The sequence below is a fragment of the Mastacembelus armatus genome, chromosome 23, assembly GCF_900324485.2.
Source record: "Mastacembelus armatus chromosome 23, fMasArm1.2, whole genome shotgun sequence".
NCBI lineage: Eukaryota > Metazoa > Chordata > Actinopteri > Synbranchiformes > Mastacembelidae > Mastacembelus > Mastacembelus armatus.
In genome coordinates, this window is record NC_046655.1 from 5,836,923 (window position 1) to 5,855,599 (window position 18,677).

The 18,677-nt window shown below is 41.0% G+C and overlaps 1 protein-coding gene across 3 annotated transcripts in view; it reads left to right on the forward strand.

The window, feature by feature from the left end:
• The window catches only part of gramd4a (GRAM domain containing 4a), a 36,226-nt gene extending 30,162 nt beyond the window's left edge, over positions 1 to 6,064 (forward strand). For all 3 annotated transcript variants that reach the window (XM_026326620.2, XM_026326622.1, XM_026326621.1), the window contains 5 exons: positions 1,413 to 1,557; positions 1,721 to 1,814; positions 2,227 to 2,317; positions 2,503 to 2,571; positions 3,321 to 6,064. In XM_026326620.2, the coding sequence (XP_026182405.1) occupies positions 1,413 to 1,557; positions 1,721 to 1,814; positions 2,227 to 2,317; positions 2,503 to 2,571; positions 3,321 to 3,431 (510 nt within the window). In that variant the 3' untranslated portion in view covers positions 3,432 to 6,064. The remainder of the gene's footprint in view (positions 1 to 1,412; positions 1,558 to 1,720; positions 1,815 to 2,226; positions 2,318 to 2,502; positions 2,572 to 3,320) is intronic.
• The last annotated feature ends 12,613 nt before the right edge of the window (positions 6,065 to 18,677 follow it).

The window sequence follows — 18,677 nt, forward strand, 5'->3', positions numbered from 1 at the left end:
TCAGCTGCTTTAACTGCCTCCTCTATATGTACTTGACTCACACATAATAACTAAGCTAATCTTAAAACATGACACAGAGTTTGTTTGTGTGCATTCAACACAAGGTAGAAAGTCAGGTGTCATGTTGGGGTGGCAGAGTAGTTAGGGGCCATTTTTAGTTGCAGGTCTTTTGTTGGTGAGTCCAGCAACTGAAGTGTCAGTCTGCCTCCCACTGCTGACCCTCTGGGGTGGAGCAAAAAGCGAGAAGAGATCAATAACACATCAAAATATCATCCCTCCTGTCAATAATACATTACAGCACCACACTGTCATGATCTGCCCACCACACAGTGTCTGTAGATGTTGCTTTGAGTGTGTGAGTGTGTGTGTGTGTTTGCTGTGGCCTCAGTCACAGGTGTACTCTGTCATTTCTCTCTCAGCTCTCTGGCACTGAGAAGGTAGGGACTTTGGTGTGTCTCCCCATGGCTCCTATAATGTACCTGGGTGTGCTGCCAGCTCAATTCAAAGCGTGTGTGTGTGTGTGTGTGTGTGCGTGTGCGTGCATTTGTGTGATGTGTGACACACTTTGGGGTTGGCCATAAGTGATTGTGAGCAGAATGGATCAAAATGTCATGATAGTCTGTAACCTATAATTTTTTTAAATAAATCTTCTGTAACTTCTTTATGAATATCACAGTATTTCTGTCCAGATGTAAAATTTGGTTTAAGTGACATTTTGGATCCATTGGTAAAGCTTATCAGTGAGAAGTAGTAATATGTTTACTGAGTAGGTAAAATACATAGAGTAGCCCCCTCACCATTGTAAGTTCATTTTAGCTCATTGTATCATTTGTACTCTCCACTATTAACCCTTTGAAGTAATTGAGTTTAGATCATTATATATGTTGTTTGTTGATAACCTTTGTCATAATATAACCATTTATCTTAGGATAACTTCACAGTAAAACGCTTACTTCAACTTTCCAGCCATGTGTGTGTGTATATATACATATTTCTAAGCATTTCCACAAACTAACAAGTGTCAGCCCAACTGCCGACAGTATGTAGCATGAATGGTGGCACCTTTACGCTTTCCATGTCACAGCTGAGCCTCCTACCAAGAAGTACACATGCAGAGGTGTACATAATGCATAAAGTTGAGGAGCTGTGTCAAGTTTGGTCACTTGTCCCAAGTAGTTCTGGGATCATGTATATAATTCAATCCATCTCCCTCTCCTTCCTCCGTTTCCTCATCTATGCACTGTTTTCTTTCCCTCCTAATTGCCTCCCTTCTCTCTCACATGCCCGTTTGTCTCCTTCATGTCCTTCATGGCCATTTTTTTTTTCCTTTTTATTTGCTTGCATCTTTACGTCATCCTGGCCCCCCCCCCCTCCATTCCTGCCTCTTCTCCTCATCCTCTATCTCTCTCTAGGTTCAGCCGGTGGTCTCTCGCAGCAGCCTCGCTACCGTTCCATGTGGAGTGAGCAGGGAAGAAGAGACGGGTCGCTCGCATAGCACCAAGAAGGGAGCCTTTCATGAGATCTTCAACCTGCCAGAGTCAGAGCGCCCTCTGGCGGGTGAGGGAAATTACTGCAACTTAAAAAAAAAAATTAAAAAAACCCCACAATGCCAACCTGTTGTTGTTTGCACATAATGTGGCAGATCTTAGATCATATTTAGCTGCAACTGATTTCATGATTTTGCAGTGTTCTCAGTGTTCTTTGTCCTGCGTGTTCTCAGTGTGTGAGAATGGCTGGAGGTGTTGCCTAATAAACAGAGACCGGAAGATGCCCACAGACTACATCAGGAATGGAGTGCTTTACGTCACAGAGAAGTAAGTGGGACATGTTCTCTCATGAGAGCATCTTTTTATCATAAAATCTCTGACTGCACAGGAGAAAAAAGGCGTTACATTAAAAGGTGGAGCATTCAGGAGAGCAGTATGGAGTATCGGAAGAGTTTTTATACTTAGAGCTTTAGCAAAGGTGCTTCTCTTTACCTTTAAAAAGTATACAAGGGCAATGTTTCAATGAGAATGAGAAGCACCCACACATCTCCTTTCCCTCTCTGTCAGTCAGTCAACAGTGGACAAAGCAGGACAGGCCTCCTCCTAAGAATATCTGACATCTTTGTCTTCACTTGTTTGGATTGTCTAACCGACAAGAAGACCATTTAGGTTGTCTTCTGCTTGTTTTTCCCCAGACCCCTTCAGTCTAAGCTGTTTTCTCTCTCTCTCTTTCTCACAGTTACCTGTGCTTTGAGAGCTCCAGCTCCAGATCCAGCTCCTCCAAGAAGAATAAAGTTATCAAGCTGGTGGACATCACTGACATACAAAAGGTAGTCTCCATTTAATATACTTATGAATGTCTTAATGCCTGTGAATGAATTATGTCCTATTGCAGATACATTTACAGCACTCTTTTAAATTAGATCAACCATCTCTCCAATTGATGATCGAGATATGTTCATTTAATAATGTGAAGTTCAATGACTTTTTTTTTTTTTTTCTATCTCCTCTCCAGTACAAAGTGCTGTCAGTCCTACCAGGAAGTGGGATGGGCATTTCCATAGCTACCCCTTCCACTCAGAAGGTATACTGTGAGAGTCCTGTCCTGTTTTTTTTTTTTTATATATATATATTTATTGAAGGGGGCAGCATGGTGGCGGAGTGGTTAGCACTGTTGCCTCACAGCAAGAAGGTCGTGGGTTCGCATCCCGGCCTTTCTGTGTGGAGTTTGCATGTTCTCCCTGTGCTTGTGTGGGTTTACTCCGGGTACTCCGGTTTCCTCCCACAGTCCAAAAACATGTATGTCAGGTTGATTGGTGACTCTAAATTGCCCATAGGAGTGAGTGTGAGTGTGTGAGGTTGTTTGTCTCTATGTGGCCCTGTGATGGACTGGTGACCTGTCCAGGGTGGACCCCTGCCTTCCACCCGAGAGAGAGCTGGGATAGGCTCCAGCTGGTCCCTGGGACCCTGAGCCAGGAAAAGCGGGTATAGAAGATGGATGGATGGATGGATATTTATTGAATAGTTTGGAATTAGTTTTGCACTTCCATAAAGATGGGGAACAGGTTATTAAAAAAACAACTGGGTTTAGAATTTAAGAAGCTGATCCAAAACTGCTGTATCTCCCATAATGCAACTCAGCAATTAGGCTCAGCTAGACAGGTTTGCATATTTGCTGTATTATCAGTATCTTTATTTTTTTTCTTCTGCTCACTGATTTTTGGTTTGCAACTCAGATTTGTACACGAGCGGCTGTGCTGCATGAAAGTTTTGTAAGCTGGTGTGTGTCTGACATGTAGGATGTAGCTGATAATTACCGTCTGTCTCCTTTAGCCATTGGTGTTTGGAGCCATGATCCACAGAGACGAGGCTTTCGAGGCTATCTTCACACAGTACATGAAGATCATGACCACCACCAAACCACCGGCCAGCACAGAGCTCTAGTTAGCCTGCATGCCAGCAGCTCATCTCCACCTTGGGGCTAAAGTCTGAGCTTCTACGGGACTGGAAGATACTTTCAAACACCACACTCATCTGCTCTGTGATGGACGTCACTGGCCAGCTTCAATTGGTGGATTTTACTGTTGAGGCCACGTCAGAGGGGAAATGTGCATCTGTCAGCTACATGTGTAGTAGGGATTTAGTCACACACTTGTTGGGTGTTGGATAACGGACATAATCCACTACCTGGTTCAGTGAAGAGCGAGGAGCAGTGTAGTTTTTATCAATCAGCAGAAGTCTGGTGAGGGAGCTGGTTCTCCTCTCCCACCTGACTGACAAACTGACTGGCTGACTGGTTTCCTGACTGACTTGTTTCTGTGTTTGCATGTGTGAGTGTTTGGGTAGAAATTAAGGTCTTAAACTTCATCAAGCGGCTGTGTTGTTTTCTTTATTCCTCAGTCGGTGGTCTGCTGTGGTAGAAAGATGTCATGAAGTGCTCAGCCTGGCTGTAAAATGACTCATACACCGACTAGAAGAGAAACAAAAGTTTCTTTTAACTGCCAGACCCCTGTAGGAACAAACATGTAAGTGTAGATTTACCAGTGCAAAAACAACCAGTAATGTTGAAATATGTAGACCTGGCTCATTGGTGCCTCTTGGTATAGCCCAGCGAAATTACAGGCGTCTTCACCTGTGAGTGTTTTTGTTAAAAAAATATGTTGCTGTCAGCATTTGACTGACACAGAACCTGTGTAACGTACACCGCTGCTGTCTAACGTCTGGATTTTTCCTCGTTTTGAGAAACGTTTCAGCAGCGACAATGCGGTTTAGTAGTTGACTCTGTAAGCTGTGTGTTCAGCATCCGCTTTGGTGTTTGTGTGTGTATGTGAACTGTGTAGTGAACAGGTTTTGTTTTTTTGTTTTTTTTTTTCCCAAGAATGCCTTTGTTGAAAAATGTCTTTCTTGTCTTTGTAACAAACAGCCTTTAGGATGAGTAACTGGCGGTCCTGCATCTGCTGATTGTGTCCTGAGACACAAGCACAATACTGACTGCCATTTCAGAGAAGCTTCTCTTTTAAAGGCACAATTTGTACATATATAGTGAGTTTTTCTTTTCCCCATCAATTGTATTCTCCCTGCACTTTATCAGAACATTAACTGGAATTCCTGACATTTGTGTCGCATTGAATAGACTTCAGCTGGAGTCCACAGTCAGTGTTTGCAGATAGTTTCAAAGCTACAGTTCACTTCCTAAGGTATTTTCTTTTGTCTGACTACTTGATCCAGAGCAGGTCTTGTTGCTGCTATCAGAGCAGCACAAATGCATTCAGAGGAAAATGTATTAATGTATTGATGTCTGCCACAGGGAGGAAGTTACTGTGAGCCAGACAGCCTTCAGACTGACCATAGAAGAAGAAGGTACTTTAACTTGAAAATTAATGCACTGGCAAATTACTGTCACACATGCTGTGATATTTCAGCCTATATATAAAGCTAATCCTGATCACCACCTACTGATAAAATCATTTCCCTAAATGTCAGGCTGTTCAAAGTTTGATAAACTGAAATTTTAATTTTGGATTTGTTTCTGTAAGTCAGTCTTTTTGAAAATTCTAAACCAGGACTCTGAGCTATAGAGGGAGAGAGAGAGAGAGAGTAGAGATTGACATATGGGTGCTCTTTCACTTGTTCCGGTTTATCTAAATGTAGGCTCTTTTTTTAGTTGTTACTGTTTGAATGATGAATTATATGGAGAAAGGTCTAGACTGAACAGAATATTTCAACGTTTTATTTTGAGATGCCTTTCTCAAGAATAAAGCTGGTCTTTACTCTTGCAGAATTGGCTGAACATGTAGAAATGTAATGCCAAACTACATCAGACACTTTACCTTGTTTTGTGAGATGATGGGAGAAGGGACTGGAGATCATGATTTCACTTCAGATTTTAGTATGCGAGACAGTAGAATAGTAATTCCACACTCCCTGTTCACATTTACTATGTGCCCAGCAGCATAAGATTTAGCTTCCTTTTAAATCTTACAGAGCACTGTTTAAATAGGGAGACCTTGACATTTAAACTCACTTATTCTGATCATTTTTCCTCAATTGTTTCTAATTTACAGTCCCTAATCAGCATCAGTGGCACTTGCCCTCAAGAAAGCCAGAGAATTGTGTGATCTGCCCTCAGACTTAAAATGTCAAGGTTTCTCTTAAAATCTCAAGTCCTCTTGCTATTGGAGTCAACTGGACTGGATATGAAGTTGCCAGAAATGCAATGGACCAGTTCAAACAACTGCATTATCATTTTTAGTTAAAACTGAGGGTGAATATTGAATTAGAGATCCAGTTGTATGCTTTGGCCTCTAATTTATAGGCTGCCTTTCCAGATGTGGATTTCTATTTTTGTGTAAGAAATAAACGTGTTCTATGAACGGGTGAAACCTGTTGGATATTAGAGCAGGTAAAATCAGTGAATTATTTAGCACTGTCTCACTGTGTGATTGGATGGCGCCTCGTAGTCTTAAAGCTTTTACCTGAAGCCTTTTGTAATCTGTTAACTGAAAATCAGCACTTGGGGGGGGTCACACAGATCCTAACAAGGCTGGACTCAGATAAAGCACAGAATGTATCATGTAGATGACTTGGATTATTATTATTATTTTTTTTTTTTTTTTTTGCCAAATTTTTAATTTTTTCTGCCATATTTTGCCTACGCTCATGTTTACAGAAGGTTGGAAAATGATTTTGTGTCTTTTTTTTGTTACACAACCCAGTTTGAATTCCTTTGACTTTGGAGTTATGAAGACTGGACTGCTACACTGTTCTTGAATTAATGCCTCAGCTCCTATTGGCTCTGACTCACATGACTATCTCTGCTCACCTTTAAACCACAGGACATCACAGTAGTAACAGAAGCAGTATTTAAACCTCATACAGCATGTACATTGTAGTGTAAGTGGCAGTAAAACACCATATTGACAGGCTTCATACAGAGCAGAGATGGCCATGGTGGACTGAAAGGACAACATCAGTGTTTTTGACACTTAGCTTGTCCATTGTGACTTGAAGCACCTTTTGGACAATTGTAGAGGCAGAAATAGAACAAAAGTTGCATTCCTCTTCTTTTGAAAAATGAAATAAAATGTATACATACACAAAAGTAAGGTACTTTGGAGGGAAGGATGCAAGTTTTTCATCGGTGTTTATGTATTTACACACACACACATATGTATGTATATATATATATATATATATATATATATATATATATATATATATATATATATATATATATATATATATATATATATATATATGTGTAAACAGTACTGTGCAAAAAAATTTAGGCTGTTTAGATGTTTTAGATTCTGATTGATCCCAGATTCATAGTGCAGCCCATTGCGGAGGAAAACACCATAAAGTATCCATTACAGTTCATGAAGAGTATTTTCAGGGGCAAGAAGAACCAGGAGTCCTGCAGCAGATGGTCTGACCCCCACAGAGCCTTGATCTCAGCAGTGTGGAGTCACCCTGGGATCACGTGATGAGACACAAACACTGGGAGAGACTGAATCTACAGAAGAACTGCAGCAGCTTCTCCAAGGTGCTGCAAAGTACCAGGAGAAACTGTGAGCAGGTCAAACCAGAGAGAACTGCTGCTGGTTTAAGGTCAAGTGCTGCAAATACTGATTAGATTTAGGTTTGGTTCCCTCCACTTTGTATGAAGTTAACTGATAAATGAAAAACTATTTATGTTAAAAGCATCACCTGTGCTTTAAGTGCCTAAATTTTTTGTACAGTACTGTTAATCCGTGTGTGTGTGTGTGTGATGAGAAAATTGATCTTCCTTTCACATCTGTATGCTGAATATGTAGCTAATCTAAGCAGCTTGTTATCTTATTTTAGTGGGATTATGTAACCTGTGGCCTGAGGCAAGTTGGCTGTTTCCAGTCTTTGGGTTGTACTAAGTCGACTAGCTGGTGCCTATAGATGGAAATTCTAAATTACCTTTCCACTTTCTTTCCTCCTCACATCCCACCCTTGAAAAATCCTATTTCAGGGAGCTGCAACCGCCATGGCATTGTTAGCTATGTCAGTGGGATTTGTGGTTTCTGTACTTCTGAAAATAAAACCTGGAAGTCCTGGTTTCTTTTGCTATAACACTGTAATGTTTGCCACTGTCTGATTGTCCTCAGTCCACCGCTGTGTAGACTCAGTTGCTGGTACAGCCTGTTCTCTTCAGCTCAGTATAACATTAGACCTATAAAGATTACCAACTCAACAGCTGAGTCTCTTCATGTAGCTCTGCACAGACTGTGACAATAGTCTTTTAATATTATGACTGGTAAGCTGCACATACTGTCCTGCTACAGGCAAAAGATACAGAACAGTATAAGGATTTAACTGCTGTCAAAAACTGTGATGTTGTCTCTGTCCTCTCAGCTGAAGCTGGTGTCCTTGCTGTTGTATTAAATGTATAGTTCCTCTGACTGTGCAAATGTCATTTAAGGATTTTCCAGACGTTTTCCAAGTGATCCACACAGAGTACACTGTACTAACTGTACCAGGGCTCCTGTCTCAAGGCTGCAAACAACCTAAATCTGACATAAAAACTGATGTGAATTGATAAGGTTAAATAAATTTAAAAATGTCAAGGGTTCAGTCCTGTTTTATGGACTAAGACAGTACTCTTATTTGCAAACGAGAGCCGAAGTGTTACTGGGGAAACACTGCAGTCATTAAAATGAGTAATTTCTTATATGTGAAAGTCACAAAGATGACTTGATATTTTTTTTTTTTTTTTTTTTTGTCAAAGTGGAATTTGTATACTGAAATGTACAGTGAAGAAAACAAAAACCACAGTTTAAAAAAAAAAAAGTCTATTGTAAAGGATAATGTGATGTACATTTTTTTTAATTTAAGTAAATGATTTGAAGGTATTTTGTGTTTGTTTTTAGTTCCACTACAACTGCACTCCCTGTTTGCAGCCACATGAGGTCGCTATGAAACCTGGTGAAAGAATAATCAGCCCAGAGAGTTTGATTTTTTTCTTTTCCCCACAGGGAGGTCAAAGGTCAGAGTCAGCTGCCAAGCCTTCTCACTCAATGATATTTCAGTACTTCATTCTCAGTGTAGAAATTAGAAAGTGGTTTGACATCTTATGCATTTCTACCTAATCTTACTGCTGTTTCTGCTCCGAATGGTGAGGGAATTGATGAAGAGGTGGGTGAAGGCATGTCCGCACTCTTTCTTGCTCTTCTCAGCTTTAACCATTCGGGCAACAATATTTCAAGGCTGTTTTCTGCCAAAATGGAGACAAATGTTCTTCTGCAGATCAAGAATACACACAGAAAAAGACATTACATTTACAAAGGTTTTGCATTGCTCTCCTCTAATTTCATTTTAACTTCCCTATTTGCAGATTTTATTTTATTTTTTTTAAAGTACAAATGAGTTATCAGTTAAAGCTGCAGCATTGATCTGTGGAAATGCTCTTTTTTTTTCTACTCTATATTTTGATTGAGCTGCATTAATCTCCAGCGTCTATGTCCATGTGAAGCACTATATCATTTTGACAACACTGAACACATGCAGTGTAGCTAATGCTATGAAGGTTGATGCTTCAGTGTATTGTTTCTGATGTATACATTATATCTAATTCCAGTCCTAGCACGTTAGATTTTAACATCAAAAATCAAAAGAAGGAAGAGGAAAAGAAGAAAAAAAAAAAAAAAAAAGAACCCAAACATATTTCCTGCAGAGGACCTGTCAAAGCTCAAAGGCGTACTGTGCCTGAACCCAAAGTGATTTTTTTTCCTCGTGGCTTTTGAGCAGGCATCCCATTCGCTGATCTGTGCTGACATCCTTCTGTAATGCACACAAGCTTTCACTTTTTGTTCAGGAATGCTTTGTCGAAACAGAGCAAAAGGAGGAGTGTCATGAACTTTCTTAGAGTTGAAGGCAGTTTGAAGCTCCGCTGTGTAAATGACAGCTCACTCAGGAGACTTCTGCCCATCCCTCTGCTTTGCTTGATGGATTCTGTATATTTTTAGTCTGCCCAACAGAGAAATCGCACCATGTGGCACCATTTACCACTTGTACTCTATGACAAAATGGTGACAGTGTGACATCTCAGCTCTATCCCCTTATCCATATTACATGGCTCCTTCTGGACATATGCCCAAGTCTAAAACCATTTCCTCGAACTCCAACAAATAAAGAAGTGAGACAGTGGGCACAAATAACCTGTGTTCACTTACTGTACATTCAGTCAGCTGTAAACCAGGGGAGGGTCCACAAGGGGGCCAGGGAGGGCAGCTGCCCCCCACACTAGTTTACTTCCTTTTCTCCAAGATTAAGGATGTCTGGGAAGTGTTTATTGATATGACTTAGAATATATATATATATATATATATATATATATATATATATATATATATATATATTGTAAAAATAGATTTGGGGATCTTTTGTACAGAAGTAGAGTTGTATACATGTAGGTGTAAGTCAAGTTTAGGTAGTGAAGGTAGTTCCACATTTAAATGAACAAAATGACTCTGTGTCAGCCACACCTGTTTTAGTATTGACATTTTGTAAAAGGCGCACCGCCTGCGCAAAACCGCTCCGCACTGCGGCCCGTACCACTCACTGGACTCATGGGGGAGCCTGGATGTGTTAGCGCCCTCACATGAGACCTGAGCTCCCCCATAAGCAACTGAAACTCAAATGTAAGCACCCGAAAAATAAAAATATGTGTTGTCGATTTGGTTGAATACATTTTAATCATCAAAGAAAGTACGTAATAAAAAATCTAACCTATAACAGTTTCACCCCCCCCCCCCCCCAGGCTTTTTTCAGTCCTACACGTTTTTCTGACGGTGAACAGGTGCAGCTGTTTGCAGACAAATTATGAGGCTGGTCCATGTTACTCAGAGAGATGTGGAAATGAAGACAAACACAAGTGAGTCTTACTAACCTTGGATTTCTAAAGAAGGCCAGAGATGACCATTCTGACCTCTGAGACAAATGAAGACTCTACCAGGACCAGGTAATCCATTAGCACCGAGTCAGTAGAGGACTGGCTGCAGAACAGCAGGTCAGGAGAGGACACCTGCACCTGGTCTGTTCCTTCTGTTTGCAGGTAGGAATTCATTCTCATCTTTAATATGAATGTGAAAACCTGATGTTCTATGTTTTAGCTCAGCCCCTGGTAGGTTCTGTGGCTGTAGTGACTTAGACTCAGGTGTGTTTTTGCCTCATGGAGGTGGTCTGCTTTGGTGTCCTATTGGGCCTTTTTGTGGAACTGTTGTGTTTGGTGTCAAGGTGGTCTGGTGTTGTTGGAGAGATTGTGGCACCGTGTTTGTGCTAAAATGAATATCAAGGCAGCTCTAAGTTTATGTCCAGGGTCTAAAACATGTTTTACTTGAGTGCAGTGTGTTCTCTGTTTGTTTCAGTGGCTGTTTAGTCAACAAAGCATTGAGTCTTAACACTCTTACAAAGCTTCACGTGATCAGGCCTCTGTGGGGTGTGTGTGTGTGTGTGTGTGTGTGTGTGTGTGTGTGTGTGTGTGTGTGTTGAGGTGACCTCTTTGTCTCTGTGTGTGTGCTGGAGAGGACAGGACAGGCATCAGGCTGCTCGGCCATCAGTCATTAGTTAAATGTTGAAATGATTCCTCCCCTAAAGGATAGCAGGCCGTTCTGACCATAGCTCTCCCATCGAGCAGCTGTCAGCATCTTAATGGTTCTCTCACACACACACACACACACGCACACACGCTGAGTCTCTCTTAGCTTCATACATCTGTTTGTCTTACCAAAGCACTCATTATGGATGTTAATAGCCATCATTAGAAATTATACACAAATAAAACTAAGCTTCTGCTCTGCATGTGTGTAATAAAAAATCCACAGTAACTGAGTGAGATGAATCAAAGGAGCAAGAAGAAAACAATAAAATAGTCATATTATCTTTTGATCAGCTCAACATAAATATTCAACAATATTGGTTGTCTGGCTTTCTCCTAATATCATTTTCATCTTTCCCTCTCGCACACAGTTAGATGTGTGCTGTTAAATCTGATCTAGCTCAGGATACGAATCAGCGTTTAGCGAGCACACAGTTCAATAATGCTCCTGTGATTGGATTCTCACCTAAAACCGCTCGGAGGAGGAGCAGGAACAGCCTTTTGCCTTTATGGATGATGCGTCTTTTATGCAGATTTGGTATCATCTTTACCCTTCCAGTGAACCTTTTGCTTGGCCCCACGATGAAGTCTACAAAGCTGCGTCGGAAGGTCTGCCCACGCTGAGGGGAAGCAGCTATTTCTGTCTGCAGGGCCACATTGTCTGCTAATTCACAAAACGCACCACACACTGTTTTTACAGCAGCCGAATGAGGGCTTTTCAGAGAGCATGAGAGATAAACACACCAGCCGTAGGAAAACTAGAAAAGCCTCTGGCTGGTGATAATGCCTAATGGAGGCATTGACCGTAACTATAGGTAATTAGAAGTTAGTCAACCTCTCTGTTTCTTTGGCACATGGCTGTGGCCAGAAATGTAGAAATACTGATGTCATGAGATAAAGAGCCACATTTTACTGTAGCTACCAGCCTCGAAATTCCTCCGCTTCAACATAGAGAGAGGTCCAAAGCTCGACAGAACTATTGTGCTTTAATAATCAACTACAAAAACCCCTTCCTCCTTATCTGACCTCCCCACTGCCTAATCACTACTGTAAGTCCCTAATAATAGAAACACTAACATTAGCCTGGGAAGATAGAAAATCTGTGATAAAATATCCTAAAAATGTGAAATATCTTATATGTGACAGTAGAACATTGTATAAAATATTAAAATGCAATATAAATTAGGTGGAATCATAATAAATGAGAGGCACTTGAGCTACTTAATGTCCCAGCATATCTCTGTGATATATTGAACGTAAGTAGTTATGTTAATGAGGTCATTCATTAAGCTAATTTGCATTCATTAGCAAATAATTCTATGTCAGCATACTTGTCTCTATATAATGGCCAGTATTGATGAGAGCGCTGCAGCTTGAGTTTTTAAGGAGTTCCACTAGTTTTATTGTTTTTCTGCTTATAAAAGTCTGACCTTATCTGGTAATTTGTTTCAAAGTCCCATCACTGACTCCTGTGAACACAGAGTGCAGGGAGGATGTGCTAATGCTGTATACTGTATTATGAATGTAGAAGAGAGGAATGTGGCTTCACCTTCAGCAGAAAGTCATCAGTTTATTTGGATTTCAATGTTTGCGGCGTCAGAGCAGTCATTTTAGGTTATGTGCCCGTTAACATCCATTTTAATCAGCCAGTGTTATTTCCCTCCAGCCGTCCTGTCTCTGTCCTCATTGCTTGCAGCTCTAGGATGCTAAAAGTCACTCAGGGGTCGGCAGACTTATTCGCATTCATGCGCCACGCCGCGTTTGTTGGGAACGGGAAGTTTTGACGTACAGGGGTGCCAGCCTGGTTCACAGGAACATTTGACATGCCGGTGCCAATTAGGTCCAAAACCTTCCCTCAGGACTTGCTCCCATACACACACACACACACACACACACACACACACACACACACACACACACACACACACACACACACACACTCACACACTCACACACTCACACACTCACACACTCACGACCTTCCCCGAGGCCTCCAGCTGTTTGCTGTATAATGAAGACTGGGAAAGTGAAGGAGAGTCTGTGTGCTGTGCTGTTACCTTTCCTGTTGCTACGTGGAGCCTTACATTGTCTCAAAACATTTAATCTAACTCTGATACAACTGCAGATTATACCGCAAAATGAATTAAAAAAATATCTGGGATCAGATGCGTCAGACACATGTTGATGTCTCACACAGTCGTCCCCTAATGGCTGAGAAAGTTGTGCTGTGCTTTGTTTGCACTTCTGAATTCTTGCTGCGACCTGTCTCTGCATTCGTTTTAATGAGGCACTCTTTGTTTGCTCTGCTCTGCTGTTATGTTAAATTGTTTGGATTTTGTCTGGTAAGACTCATCTTGTACTTGTATACTGACACACTATGTAAGCAGAAGTCAGTTTGTATTTTTAATGTGTTGGATTTTCCTGGTTTTACTTGCATATGGGCCTTTAGCTGCATTATTATTATTATTATTATTATTGCCGATAACAAGGTGTCTCTTACCTCAGTGCTTGCATTAATTTACAGTCTTTCACGTACAAATGAGATTTATTAGCAGTAAAACACACACTTGCTCTATTTAATACTAATGAGGTTTTGCAGCTTCACTCTTAGTCTGATATGATCAGTGGTTTATTGAAGCTGATGGCAGCATATTTTAGACCACGTTTGTTGTTTCCTGCGCGTCTTCATGGCGGCGTTAAGAGAAATAGACACCGTGTCCTAAGAAAGCCCCCGATTTCATTTGAATGAAAGTGACTCCTCGTCATACACACAGTGATTTTTAAACAGTGGGTGCACAGCTTTTAAAGACTTGTTTTTGACACTGACACACCAAATGTGCATAAATCTGAAAACAGTCTTAAAATGCGGCGTTTGTCCCTGAAGCAATAGTTTGTGACCTGTGTGTGTGTGTGTGTGCGCGCGCGCGTGCACGTGCACGTGTGTGTCTCTCTCTTTAGTAAGGGCAAAAAGTGTTGCAGACGGAGTAGAGATGAACTAACACAGTGGTGGTATTGGTGTTTTACTGGATTTGTTGACAATGAGGAACATACAGAATTTAAAAAAAAGCCTTAGCCTTTTATATATTTACCTTCAACTACAATATGCTGCCCCAAACATATTTAGAGATTTCAAAGCTTTTTGGAAACATTTTCAATCAAGTAAATGTTCAAATGTTATTTCAGCGTTTGCATCAGTCCTGCCAAAGGTTTCAAATCCCTGACCTCAACTAAACTGCACTCTCTAGAGCTTCTGTTCCCATTTTAGCTCAGTGTGCTGTTTAAATGAGCTCGACCTGACTCAACCTGCTGCGCCCCACAGAGGAGGCCACTCATGAATATTTGAAAAGAAGTTTGTTTATTGCACAATGAACTGTTCTCCTCACCGCTTGACACCACATACATACATATGCACACACACAAACACTTAAAACTACATTTCTTCTCACTGTAGCCCTACCCCTGCACTGTAAGTACAGGTTCTCATCTCACACACACACAGATACACAACACATACATAGACCACACACACTATAATTTGATGACTTTGGATGCTAATGAGCTGTTGTGGTGTTTACCCGACACGGATGGTGAGTGTCGCATGGGGGCAACCGCCGCTTGCTTTTAATGATGTTTATTTGGCACACGTCTGAGGAGTGAACAGGGAGAGTGTGTGTGTGTGTGTGTGTGTGTGTGTGTGTGTGTGTGTGTGTGTGTGTGTGTGTGTGTGTGTGTGTGTGTGTGTGTGTGTGTGTGTGTGTGTGTGTGTGTGTGTGTGTGTGTGTGTCTCTCTCTGACTGACTGGCAGATGTTTAAAATGAGAGAGGGAACTCATAAAGCAGATAGTTCTCTCAGATAACTGAAGAGTGTCACGACCAGTCGTTCATTGAATACAGAAACACGGCCGGCTCTTTGTATCTGTGCTGTTGCAGTTTTGAAACGACAGGCTGTAATTGTTATCTTCTTGTCTTGGTGACTGTTGAAGCATGTTTGCCTCTTTGAACAGAGACAGATTTGTTAAGTCATCAAAGGGCGGCCTTCAGTCCGTATAAATGTTTCAGTGAGCTGAGGGCTGAAAGAAAGGCCAACCCAGAAGATAATTAGCAGTGCAGCCTGGACTTTTTAAAACATGAATAAATCTGTTCAATAAATAACAAAGAAGTTGCTTTTGAATGTTGGTTGCCTGGTTGGTCACTAATAACCAGTGTTTGCCCTTGGCAAAGATAAGGCCCAATATTTGTGTTTTCACCAGCATGAAGGGTTTGTCCAATCCATTTTCAGGACGAAGGCTCTCGGAGTTCAGCTGGTTTGAGTAGTTTATTTTTTTGAATTAATATGCCTGATACTCTCATAAACCTCCCCACTGTATTTCATCCTGCTAAAGAAACAGAAAATGCTTTGGAGAGAACAAGTGAAGAGAACAGCATCTGACTGCACATCACAACTAAGGTCATGGTTATTTGTGTGTGAGTGTGTGGGTGAGTGATACACTGTGCTGCTGCTTGTCACCAGGATAACATTGGAAGGGCTGATGAAAGCTGGTGGTTGTTGGCACTTTAATTTCTGCTGTCCTACACAAGGACGTGTGTGTGTGTGTGTGTGTGTGTGTGTGTGTTATATAGACGACTGATGTCACTGTACAGTGTCTCTGAACAGTTATGTCCTGTGCTGGTAGTGAAGATATTATTTATCATTCTTTTTTAGTTTCAGTTTAATATTTTAATTCTATCCACTTATGTCTCCTTCACTCTGTGTAAGGCTTTTAGACAGTTTGGATGCCTAAATCATAAAACTCCAACAATGAACATCTCACTCCCACTAAATTGAGTCCTTCCACTCTTTGACTTGATTCAGTTGAACTACTGAGTATGGCCACAGGCAGGAAATTTAATCTCATCACAGCATGTGATGAATCAAACTGAGAGTGAAATACGGTAAAGAAACGGACACTGTCGCTCTACACGGTTTTCATGGTGTTGTGGCTGATGGAAATTGGGAAGGATGGAAAAACTGAAGAAAAACAACAAATAGTTTATGAAAGGGACGTTGTTGAAATAATTCTGGTGAAATGTGTCTTAGACCAGCAGGACTGGTAAACAGCAGCCAGCTTTTTGCAGTTTACAGACTGCATGTTACATGATTTATGTGTATTCAAGTGCCACATTAAATCTGTTTCACTCTGCTATTTGCTGTCACTTGGGACAAAAGTTTCCCTTCCACACTGTCCACCTTGGATTTCTCTCCTCTCTCATACTAATGGGACCCGATAACAGAGGCTCATCACACACTGCTTCACTTCATCTTCTCCCATCTGTCTCATTTTTCTTTCTTCTGTCCTGACACTCAAAATTATTTCCAAAGCTTTTTGCTGTCTTGATTTTAATTACACAAAGTCTTTTGAGTGGGAGAGCTGCGCTGCATCACAGAGCTGGAGGTAATCATCATGTGGTTATTCATGTCACATCCAAAGGAAGACACGCTCTTCTGCTGAGGCCAGGGAGTAATGAGCAGAAGTGTTGTGGCGTGTTTGCCTGGATGTTTGTTAGTCTGTCTGTCCGTACAGTGTGGGTGTCTGTGTTTTTACCTGACAGTGTGAGGGGAGGAGGAATTAAAGTGTGTGCCGGTTCAGTGAATCTCAGTCAGATTAATTGTGCCGGCTGTAGGGCAGGTAGTGTGTAACGTGGAGCCTGTTCTGAGCTCTGGTGGAAGGCAGGAATGGTGCTGTTTTTACAGGAACTTAATTTCCCCACTACATGACAACTATTACCAGTAAAAGGATTAACTCCTATCCCATTACCATCAATAAGACCCACTTCCAGGAACAATAGCTTTGAGCCTCAGACATGACATCCAATAAGTCCTGAATCTTTAATGTTGCTTCTGCAAAACAATTTAGTCACTTTTCTAGCTTTGTATTCTCTGAGCTGCATAATGACATCTTATTATAGTTTAATAATATGCAGTCAATTACAGCTTTAGGTCATGCAGCAGGCTATGCCTTTTATACTGTGCATTTGCCAACACTCATCATCTTATCTCTAGTTTGTTAACAGCTTGTTAACATGCCATCCATATAATAAAGAACGTTTATGGAAATACCAACATAACATGATGATTTAAAAAAAAAAAGTCTCTACAAGCTGAATCTCAGGTTTAACAATTCAGTTCAAGTTTCTGGTTTTTTGACAAGTTAAAGTCAGGAGCAGGATATAACAGCAGGACCCAAATAAAGTTAAATATTGGGTCCAGACAAGACTGAGGACAGAAAAATGCTTTGCTTTGAAAAGCTCAATTACCTCAGTTTAAATTCTTAAAATCACATCTGCTTCTTGTCCCTCACTGAAAGATTCACATACCATGAATATGCAAATACTGTTCATTACAAAAGCTTAACTGCAAGAGACATCAAGTCTCCTATTGTAGTCTGTTCTCACTGTGTTGTGACAACACACACAGTGTGTCACATAAATCCTGTGCTCATGTCTTTAGCGAAAGTAGAAACAGTATTGATAATTTCAGTCTCAAACACGACATTCCCCTTTTTCTAATTACTTGAGGATGTTTGCGTTAAAGCTGCCTCTCCATGTTTTGTAAGGCTCGCTCTAAAACCTGCGTTGAACAAGCGAATTTACATGTTTACCCTGAGTCCCATAATAACATGACATTTTGATGTGCTAATGAACAGTCTTGCATGTTTCTGGTCAGGTCAGCTTGCCCTTGTTCTGCTAAATTGCATATATACTGGAGGAACGTTTAGCCCTGAACAACATTATCGGGATTAGTTCTGTGGAAATTAACTAAATGTTTAAGGGAACGCGACAGGTCCGCAATCTTGGTCACAATCCACCATCTTTGTCTGCAACCCTTGTCCCTCTAAGGACTGTGGGCGAACAAGTAGTAGATCTCAATATTGTCATGTGGCTTGGCCCTGAACTATCTTGCATTTGGTTTCAGATGAGCCTTTGTGAAACTTCAGACCCTCAGGCAGGGCTCTCATTTCCATTACACTTGTCTCCCCCGCTGTGTATGTGCCTTGTTTTTCAACTCCATGATTCCTTAACACGGCTCATTCTGCTTCATTAATCTAACCTTTGTCAGCCTGTCATCTCTTGATTATGGAGCACTTTGTAACTTTCATTTCGCTTGTAATGTCTCAAATGACAGCCATAATGATTTATTGATGTTAAAAGCACAACACCCAGCACCTTTTTAAACAGGGTGTTTGCTCTTTTGTGTCTCTTACAAAGCCTTAGTCAGGAGTAGATTACACACTGCAGTCAGCTTATTTTCACAACTCTCAGCAGCACTGTAATGCACACTGTACTGATGATAGTGATAAATGATCTAATCCAGAGAAGACCAACATTTCACTACTCCCTCTGGGCAGCAGATGAGACAATCAACTCCTCATATTTGTCTGTATTGTGATTTAGTGAAGAGCAGGCCGCCTGCTTGGAACTGCACAGCTTCATCATTATGGCCGTGGTAGGTAGTCAGCATTTGTCTGTACCAATGTAAATATGTATACTGAGGTGTCACTGCTGGTATTTACTTTAAAACTCGATATT